General features: G+C 46.8%; 1 protein-coding gene across 4 annotated transcripts in view; it reads left to right on the top strand.

The window, feature by feature from the left end:
• The first annotated feature begins 21 nt into the window (after positions 1–21).
• KANSL3 (KAT8 regulatory NSL complex subunit 3) overlaps positions 22–9,883 on the top strand; it is a 41,935-nt gene continuing 32,073 nt past the window's right edge. The window contains exons 1-4 of one of the 4 annotated variants that reach the window (XM_083368296.1): positions 113–440; positions 1,723–1,792; positions 2,295–2,572; positions 2,823–2,993. In XM_083368296.1, coding sequence (XP_083224422.1) covers positions 2,355–2,572; positions 2,823–2,993 — 389 coding nt within the window. In that variant the 5' untranslated portion in view covers positions 113–440; positions 1,723–1,792; positions 2,295–2,354. Of the gene's footprint in view, positions 44–112; positions 441–1,722; positions 1,793–2,294; positions 2,573–2,822; positions 2,994–9,883 lie in introns of those variants that run through there. The other 3 variants (XM_083368293.1, XM_083368295.1, XM_083368294.1) reach the window with 3 other exon arrangements.

Below are 9,883 nucleotides of genomic sequence, written 5' to 3'. Positions count from 1 at the left end.
AAGTGACGTGGTGGCGTCACCGCCCTGCTTGGCTGGGAAGCAGGTGAGAGGCGCTTCCGCTGGGGAGGGGACGGCGTAGTACTTGACGGGAACTGTAGTCCGGGAGGGGCCTGCAGCGTGCACATGCGCAGGCGCGCCGGGGAAGGAGCGGAGCTGCTGCGGGCGCCCGGCCTGGCTTTCCAGGCTCCAACTTGGGCGCTCGCCGCCTTGCGGCCCTCCTGGTGCCCGGAGGACGGCGCTCCCGGATCTTTTTGCGGACCGGCCGGGGGCTTGGGGCGCCGTCCCTTCGCTCGGGAGCGTCCTGCCAGCCCTGGAGGCGCCGCGGCCCCGGCCTGGCCCTCTGCTTGACCGGCTGCCTCCTGGATCTGGAGCCGCAGAGCCGGACCCCACCCCCGGCTGCTGTGGGCGGCGTGAGGTGTCCTTCGCTGAGCACTGCAAGGGTCGGTCTTCCCCCCCTCCCACGAAGGCTGAATGGGAAAGGGGGTCCAATAATGGGGGGGGCGGTTGCTGCCATCGAGACCCGGTTTTGGATTGTTACTCTAGGCCACTCTGGGGCCCTTGAGGTCCTGTTTTGGCCTCTGGAGGCTGCGAGGGGCTGGAGGCGAGATCCCTACGCAAAACCGGACACTGTTTGGCCATCGAAGCCGTGCCTGCTGCAGGGTTCTTGCTCGACAGATTGGCACCAACCGTGAGGCGGCAGATCTTGGACTTGGAGGTCCTTTTGGACTGACCCTGCAAGCGTAGCGGGCACTAGAGGCTGTGGCCAAACAGGCCTTGTCCAGCTTTGCCTGGTGGGCTGGTTGAGGCTGCTGGAGCAGCAGGACCTTGTCTTCACTTGCAGTCGTGCCTTTGAAAGACCACACAAAGGCTACAGTCGATTGCGAGTGCAGAGACCCTGGGCTAACTGCTATTTGCCAGCAGAAACTCTACACCAGTGCTGCAAACTCTACCTTGGTTGCCTAGTTGCTCCTAGGTACAATTTAAAGGGCTGGTGTTAATCTATAAAGCCCTGGTGGTGGTGATGATGATGGTGTTGGAAGGGACCTTGGAGATCATCTAGTCCAACCCCCTGCTCAGGCAGGAAACCCTACCATTTCGGACAAATGGCTGTCCAGTCTCTTCTTAAAAACTTCCATTGTTGGAGCATTCACAACTTCTGGAGGCAGGTTGTTCCACTGCCTCCTTAAGTAACACCAGCTGCCTGCAATTAGTGCAGGTTCGCATCCCACCAGGCTCAAGGTTGACTCAGCCTTCCGTCCTTCCCAGGTAGGTAAAATGAGGACCCAGATTGTTGGGGGCAATTAAGCTGACTTTGTAATAATGCCGCTTGGGGGTGTGTGTGAAAGCCCTAATAAGCAGGCATAGACATAGAATGAAGGCTACTGCTAAGCTTGTAAGCCGCCCTGAGTCTTCGGAGAAAGGCAGGATATAAATGGAATTTTTTAAAAAAATTGTTCTGTCAGGAAGTTTCTCCTTAGTTCTAGGTTGCTTCTCCCTGATTAGTTTCCATCCATTGCTTCTTGTTCTGCCTTCAGGTGCTTTGGAGAATAGCTTGACTCCCTCTTTGGGGCAGCCCCTGAGATATTGGAACACTGCTATCATGTCCCCCCTCGTCCTTCTCTTCATTATACTAGACATACCCAATTCCAGCAGCCGTTCCTTGTATGTTTTAGCCTCCAGTCCCCTAATCATCTTTGTTGCTCTTCTCTGTACTCTTTCTAGAGTCTCAACAGCATTTTTACATCGTAGTGACCTAAACTGGATGCAGTATTCCAAGTGTGGCCTTACCAAGGCATTGTAAAGTGTATTAATACTTCATGTGATCTTGATTCTATCCCTCTTTTAATGCAGCCTAGCACTGTGCTGGCTTTTTTGGAAGCTGCAGCACACTGCTGGCTCATATTCAAGTGATTGTCCACTAGGACTCTCACAGTTGCTACTATTGAGCAAGGTACCCCCTATATTATACCTATACACTTGGTTTTTCTTGCCTAAATGTAAAACCTTATTTTTTTCACCATTGAATCTCCTTTTGTTAGATAGTGCCCAGTGTTCAAGTCTGTCCATTTGGGTTGTGGTTCCCTCTGGTTGGATTATAGTTTGTTACTAATTGTATTCTATTTTTAAAAAATATTTTACAATGTATTTCATTGCATTTTATCTTGAAATTAGATAGAGTACTTCAGAATCATAGTGGTCAGTGATTAATAAATAAATGAATCTGGGTTCTGGGAACACAGCCCTGGCTTGTGTTTTTTCAGGCTACTCACTCATTCGTTCTCCTTCCCTTCCAGACAGAATGATGTGCAGCTTCGAGAGCAGGTTGTGCCATTGTTAAACACAAAGAGTGAAACATGTCTTATCGAGGGAATGAGCGTGATTTTCAAACCTCAGCACGGAGGATGGGGACCTCTTTGCTTTTTCAGCTGTCAGTCCATGAGAGGGAACTAGACTTGGTCTTCCTGGACCACAGCTATGCCAAGCCATGGAGTGCCCACCCTGATGCCAGTAATGCTCGTCCCACACGCCTGCTGTTTGTCACTCCCAGACGGCATCAGGATAACAGCATTGTGTAAGTTCTTTCTTTCTTTCTTTCTTTCTTTCTTTCTTTCTTTCTTTCTTTCTTTCTTTCTTTCTTTCCCTCCCTTCCATGTTGACTTGAATATTTATGGAACCAACACTTGATACTTATTGGGCCCATGTTATTTTGAGTATTGCATGTATTGCTTGTGTGATGATTTCCTTCAAGCTCATAAGCCCTTAAAGAGGAGCAGATGGTTACAAAATGCTCTTTGTCTTAAAACTGCAATATCTCTTTTCAGAGAGGCAGATGTTCCTATTGACATAGAAACAGTGACACCAACACCCGTGCCCCTCTATGACAACCAGAAAGCCCGAACTGTGATGAATGAGTGTGAACGGCATGTGATTTTTGCCCGTACAGATACTGATACACCTCCTCCACCTGATGACTGGGAGGAACATATGAACAGGTATAAAAATGAGTGGCAGGAATCAGAGAAGAAAATCATTATAACTGCTGATGTTATCTCTACCTTGATGCTCTTGTTTCTGATCCTGAGTGTAATTTGGGGATATATAGTATTAAAGTTCTTGTCATCTCAGATTATACTGTGAACTATGCTGGTGATTTGTGTTTTATTATAATGACTGTGTATGATAAGTATAACCACTCATCATATAAAATCATACTAAACTGATAAGGTGTAGTTTTGTTCCATATGTTTATGTGAATGAACATATATAAATGATGGAAGATTGAGACTCACTCAGCATAGGCCAAAGAGGAAGGAAGGCTTGATCAGAACACTTTTATCCTAGGCAGCAAATGAAAAACTTAGCAGTAGGAAGAGTCTGACACTATCAAAAAAACATGGCAGAAAAGGCCCTTCTGCAACCCCTCCCAGCTGGAATTCCTTGTCTACAGCATGCCTCTTCTGCCAGCGCCTTTCCTCTTGCAGTGATGTGTTTGTCAAACTGCTCTAGCAATTTGACCTTTAAAGCAGTCAATGCCTTAGGATCAGATTTGAGTTTGTGAAACTTCATACCAGCCGTGACAGTGTATCCCCAGACTGGGAATACACATATTCAGGAATGGGGTTATAGCAGAAGCCTCACAACCATGATATGGCTAGGCAATTTCATTAGAGCAAGGTTCCCAACCCCCAGTCCGTGGACCGGTACCGGGCCGCAGCATGCCAGCAATCGGTCTGCAAAAACAAGCAAAGCCCCATCCGTAAGATTCAGGCAGCACACAAAACCACACACCCTCCAGCGCACAGAAATACCTCTCTCCACATAACCGATCCCTGGTGCCCAAAAGGTTAGGGACCTGTCAGAACCCACTTCAATCCACCTCTTAAGAAAGTCTCTTGGAGACAAGATTATCCAAGCAGGAACTTTTACTAAAATATAGATGATAGAGGGTATAATAGACAGGATATGAAAAATCCCCTCACAGATCGATATTTTTAAAGTGTCCCCAAGCAAACTCCACCCCTCAGTTCATTCGGTCAGTTCTGTATCAGCCAAGCTCCAGGTGGCAAGCCGCTCATGGGACAAACAGGATCATTCCCACCCCCTCACATTTCATCCAGAGAAACAATCCAGATTCCGGATGCATTCCTTCCTCACTTACCACCCCATTTGTCCGCAAGATAAAAGGGGAATGCCTGGTAATTAGTTATATTGTGACGGATAGCAGGCAGGCTACATTTAAGGAAGGAAGTGAAAGTAATAAAATCACATGCTTGTTCCCTCTTCTCCTTGGGAATGGCAGAATCCAGGGAAGGGTGAGATTTGGGTTTTGCACAGTTAGAAATGAAATATAAATGGATTCTGACATCCTGCCCTCCTTTAAAAATAGGAGACATCCACCTGTAGAGGAAACAAAAATATAGATGTTAGCCCGGTTTGCTGGGATATTCTGTATGAAACCTCTTTAGCAACTTGGGTGCTCTAATGTGACGTTTATTCACCCACTCATTTTCTGAGGAGGGGAGGTGTTTCCAGGCTACTAATTGCTCCGTGGTGCTTTCTAGTATATTAGGATTTCTTTTACGTCAAAGTGTTGTTCTCCTTCAACCATGATTGGAGGTGGTGGTGGTGGGGTTTTTGGTCGTAAGGGTGACTGTTATTCGCTTTTTAGTAAACTGCAGTGAAAAATTTGGTGTAAGATAGGGTAGTTCTAATTCTACTGTAACTGGTTTTATGATTCTTTTAATTGGAAAAGGTGCTGGTACTTACCTTTAAAGCCCTACATGTCTTAGGCCCGGGATATTTGCAGAACCGTCTGCTACCGGGGACAACTTCCCATCGCCCAGTGCGCTCACACAGAGAGGGCCTCTGCAGGGTGCCGTCGGCCAGACAATGTCGGCTGGCGACCCCCAGGGGGAGGGCCTTCTCTGTGGGAGCACCAGCCATTTGCAACCAACTCCCCCTTGAGCTTCGGATGGCCCCGGACCTCCGGTCCTTTCGCCGCGACCTCAAAACTTTCTTCTTCCATCAGGCTGACCTGGATTGATGATGGGTTTTTAAATATGTTTTAATTTTTAACTGTGTAGTTAATTTATTTTGGGGCAGTTACTTAATTCTTTTTAAATTTTTGTATTATTGTTTTTTATTGTTGTTAGCCGCCCTGAGTCCTTCGGGAGATAGGGCGGCATATAAGTCCCAAAAATAAATAAATAAAATAAATAAATAAAAGGTCCAATATATTTTGCTCTGAGTTTTTTACACGGCTGTAGGGATTTTAGGTATTTTGTGGATAAATATATCATCTCTCCTACCCTGAATGGTGTGGGATCGACACTCTTTTTGTCTGCCTGTGTTTTGTATGCTTGCCTAGCTTCGTCTAAGCTTTCCTAACGATTGGCCGGGTGTTTTGCTATTGTGCCATCCATTCTTTCAGCGATGGGATTTCCAGTTCGTTTGGGATTAGTTCTGGCATGGGGTTGAAACTTTGACTGGTGGCTATTTGAAAAGGAGTGTAACCTGTGCTGGAGTTGACTGCGTTATTGTAAGCAACTTCTGCGAAAGGGAGTAGGTCTGTCCAATTTGTTTGCTGGAAATTAATAAAGCATCTTAAATATGGCTCAAGTACAGAGTTCCCCCATCCTGATTGACCGTTCCCTTGAGGGTGGTGACTAGACATCAGTCCCTGAGTAGTTCCTAAGAGGGATAAAAATTCCTTCCAAAACTTTGACATAAATTGTACTCCCCTGTCAGATATGATGCATTGGGGTACACCATGCAGTCTGTAAATGTGCTGCACGAATAGTTTCCAATGGGAATCTTTTGGCACGGGATAAAGTGCACCTGTTTGGAAAACAAATCTGTGACCACCCAGTTGACAGTGTTCCCGTTGCTTTCTGGTAATTCCACTATAAAATCCATAGCTATCTCTTTCCAGGGGGCTGAGGGGTTTGCCACTGGTTGTAACAGTCCAGGCGACTTCCCTTGCAGCCTCTTAGCCATCGTGCACGTTTGACACCTGGCCACGTAGCTTTCTATGTCCTTTTTCATGGATGGCCACCAAAATTGCCTTTTAGTTAAGTGTAAGGTTTTTACAAACCCAAAATGCCCTGCTGATTTTGTATCATGGCACAACTGCATGAAATTGATCCTCTGGGTGGCCGGTATGTATAACTTCTCACCCACCCAGGGTAGTCCGTCTTTGATTGTGCATACATGTCTATTTTTCTGGAACCATTCATCAGTTTCCAAAGACTTTTGGAATTTGATTCCAGTTTGGCTATCCACCTGCAGCTTTATTTTAGCTTGGGCCCTGGTGGTGACCGGTGCTGCCAGTTGTTGTTCAGGCATAAGTGGTTTAGAGTCAGTGGCTCGTGTACTGTTATATTGGGGCATGCGAGATAATGCATCTGCCAGGAAATTCTTTCCCCCTGGTAAGTGTTTGAGTGTGAAGCGGAATCAGTGAAAATGTTGAGACAAGCGAGCTTGCTTAGCAGTGAATTTCCTGGGTGTTTTTAGCGCTTTCAAATTTTTGTAGTCTATCCAGAACTGGAAGGGGATTTTATTTCCTTCAAGTAAATGACGCCATGTAGGAGTCATTTACTTGAAGGAGTCCTTTGGGAAAGGGCGGTATATAAATCCAATAAAATAAATAAATAAATAAATAAAATGACCAGAACACAGCGTAAGCCTACTTCTCCCACATGGCCTAACGTTGTTCTGTCTCTGTGAGTTTCCTGGACATATATGCACACGGTTGCAATGCCCCCTTGTCATTTTCCTGTAATAATACAGCTCCCACCGCCACATCGCTAGCGTCTGCCTGTATTACAAAAGGTTTATTGGGATCTGGGTGTCTCAGGACAGGTTTGGCAGAAAAAAGTCTCTTTAACCTCTCAAATGCCGCTTGACATTCCATTGTCCACTTCAGGGGCTGGCTGGGTTTCACTGGGGACCTCCCCTTCGTTTTCAACAAGTTTGTGAGGGGCAGAGCTATTTGGGCGAATGAAGGGATGAATTGGTGGTAGAAGTTTGCAAACCTCAGGGAACTTTCCAATTGCTTCCTTGTGCCCATTCTAATACTGCCCTGACTTTCTCAGGGTCCATTTCGATGCCCTGTGGGGATATGAGATACTCCAGGTAGTCTATTCTTTCCTGGTGGAATTCACATTTCAATAATTTTGCATATAGGTGGGCGGCCCACAATTTTTTCAGAACTGCTCTGACTAGATTAATATGCTCCTCTTTGGTCTCAGTGAAGATAAGGATGTCATCTAGGTAAACCAGGACCCCCTTATATAGGTGCTCTCTTAGCACTTCATTAATTAATTGCATAAAAACTGCGGGGGGCCCTTGCAGTCCCAACGGCAGGACTTTGAACTGGTAGCAACCCATTGGATAACTGAACGCAGTCTTCCATTCGTCTCCTTCCTTAATCCTAATGCGGTAGTATGCTTCTTTCAGGTCTAGTTTGGTAAAAATCCTTCCCTTCGATAGGTGGGATAGCATATCCTTCATTAGGGGTAGGGGATACAGATTACATTCACTAATTGTGTTAAGAGACCTATAATCCACGTATAAAAGAAGCGAGCCGTCCTTCTTCTCCCTGAACAGGACCAGGGTGGCCACTTTGGGTTTAGCAGGCTCAATAATTCCCCTTTCTAGGTTTTTTTATGAATCTTTCCATCTCCACCGTTTTTTTGGGGCTCATGGTGTACATCCTGGGCTTTGGAAGGTTTGCCCCGGGTTTGAATTCTATAGCACAGTCTGTGTGTCATTGAGGGGGAAGCTCATTTGCCCGTTCCTCACTGAAAACTTCAGCAAGATCCCTGTATTCCTCCGGTATTTCTGGTAACCCCTTCTCTTCCCCCACTGATGCTGTCTCCTCTCTTTGGGTTGGGGGGGTGCTTTGGGGTTTTAAGCTCCTATGCTCCCCCTCCGGGAAGTTTATTTATTTATTTGTTTGTTTTTATATACCACCCTTCTCCTGGAGGACTCAGGGCGGTGTACAGAGAAATAAAGTAAGAATACAATAAAAATAAAAATTTTTAAAACCCAAATACATCAGGCCAGGCCGGCTTGTTGGAATAGATAAGTTTTTAGATCACGCCGGAAAAAGCGAAGGTCGGGGGCCATCCAGTTGGGTTCTGCTGTCCTCCAATTTACCCAGGGGTTCCATTTCTTCAGCCATTCCAGTCGTAAAATGGGCATTCCATGCCTGGGGTCACTACAAACATTATGTCTTCCTCATGGGTCCGCAGGGACAGGTGAACTGGTAAGGTGGCTAGGGTAGCTGGTACCTCCCCCTGCTATGGACCCATCTAACTGGCCATAGGAGATTGGTTGCTTTAGTCTAATGTCCTGTGTAATGTCAGAACCCACTTCAATCCAGAGGGGAATGCGTGGTAATTGGTTATATTGTGATGGATAGCAGGCAGGGGAATACACAGAGGTTACAATTAAGGAAGGAAGTGAAAGTAATAAAATCCCATGGTTGTTCCCTCTTCTCCTTGGGAATGGCAGAATCCAGGGAAGGGTGAGGATTTGGGTTTTGCACAGAAGAGACAGTTAGAAATGAAATACAAATGGATTCTTACAGGACCTCTGTATTAGAGGCCAGTACAAGAGTCATGATTTCGTGACTGTCTCCTACAGCATGGCTTTTCAACCGGTGGCACATGTACCACCAGTGGTACGGGAGCCCCTGGCTGGTGGTACAGGAGCCCAGCCTAGCTAAATACAGTGGGGGAGGGAATGAGTCAAAACGGAGCCACACAGACCTGGAGATCAGCTGGAGCTGCAGAGCTTGCCAGAATCCCCAGGATCTGTGGCGACACGCTAATTGGAACTTCTGGTGCACCCGGAAGAGAAAAGGAGGAGGGCGGAGACAAGAAAAGGGATAAAAGGGGCAGATCGGCCTGTTTTCAGAGGAACAGCGAGTGGAGCGGCGAGCAAGGAAGGGTGAGTGAGCAAGTGGTGTGTTTGGGGGGAAAGGGCTAGCAAGCGAACGGCTCCTGCCCAGCTCACTTGCGGAAAACATACGGCTTGCTAAGTGATGCCCCAGGATCAGCGCCGGGTAGCCTGCTGATCCAGGGGCTTCACTTAGCAAGCAGCCTATTTTCTGCAAGCAAGTGAGGCGGGCAGGAGCCCACAATTGGCTGAGTCGCACTCAGAAGTTGCGTTCAGAAATGCTGATCCCGGGCTCCTTCCCAGCTCGCTTGCGGAAAAGAGGCTGCTTGCTAAGTGGCAAAAGAGGGAGAGAAGGAAAGAGGAAGGAAGGGACAATGGGAGAGAGGGAAGGCACCCATCCCAGTCCCACTCCCCTCCACCAGAGATCCACGGATGCCCCCCCACAGGCTCCCTGCAACCTGAGTGATGATCTGGCCACGCCCCCCCCCCCCGGCCATTGATCACATGACCCTGGGACAATGTTATAAGTATGAATCAACTGCCAAGCATCCTAATGTATTCTTACTTTATTGCTCTGTACACCGCCCTGAGTCCTCCGGGAGAAGGGCGGTATATAAAATAAATAAATAAATAAATAATGTAAATCACATGACCCTGGGGATGCTGTAACAGTCATAAGTGTGAAAAATGGTAATCACTTTTTTCAGTGCCGTTGTAACTTCGAACAGTCACTAAACGAATTGTTGTAAGTCAAGGGCTACCTGTACTTCATCATTTTTTCCCTTTTTTGGGGGGTCACGTTTTTGACACCTTGCTGGGTGACTGGTGGTGCTCGGATATTGCCTTATCCTAAAAGTGGTACAATGGGTGAAAAGGTTGAAAAGCCCTGTCCTACAGAATGCAGAAATGCTTGTTCGGAATGTTACCACCCGGTAAAATTTAAAATTTTAGTCTCTTCCTCCCACTTTTTATGTACCAC

This window comes from Vipera ursinii, assembly GCF_947247035.1.
Source record: "Vipera ursinii genome assembly, chromosome: 8".
Classification (NCBI taxonomy): Eukaryota; Metazoa; Chordata; class Lepidosauria; order Squamata; family Viperidae; genus Vipera; species Vipera ursinii.
Note: the sequence above shows the minus strand (reverse complement) of the source record. Positions and strands in the feature narration are given on the sequence as shown.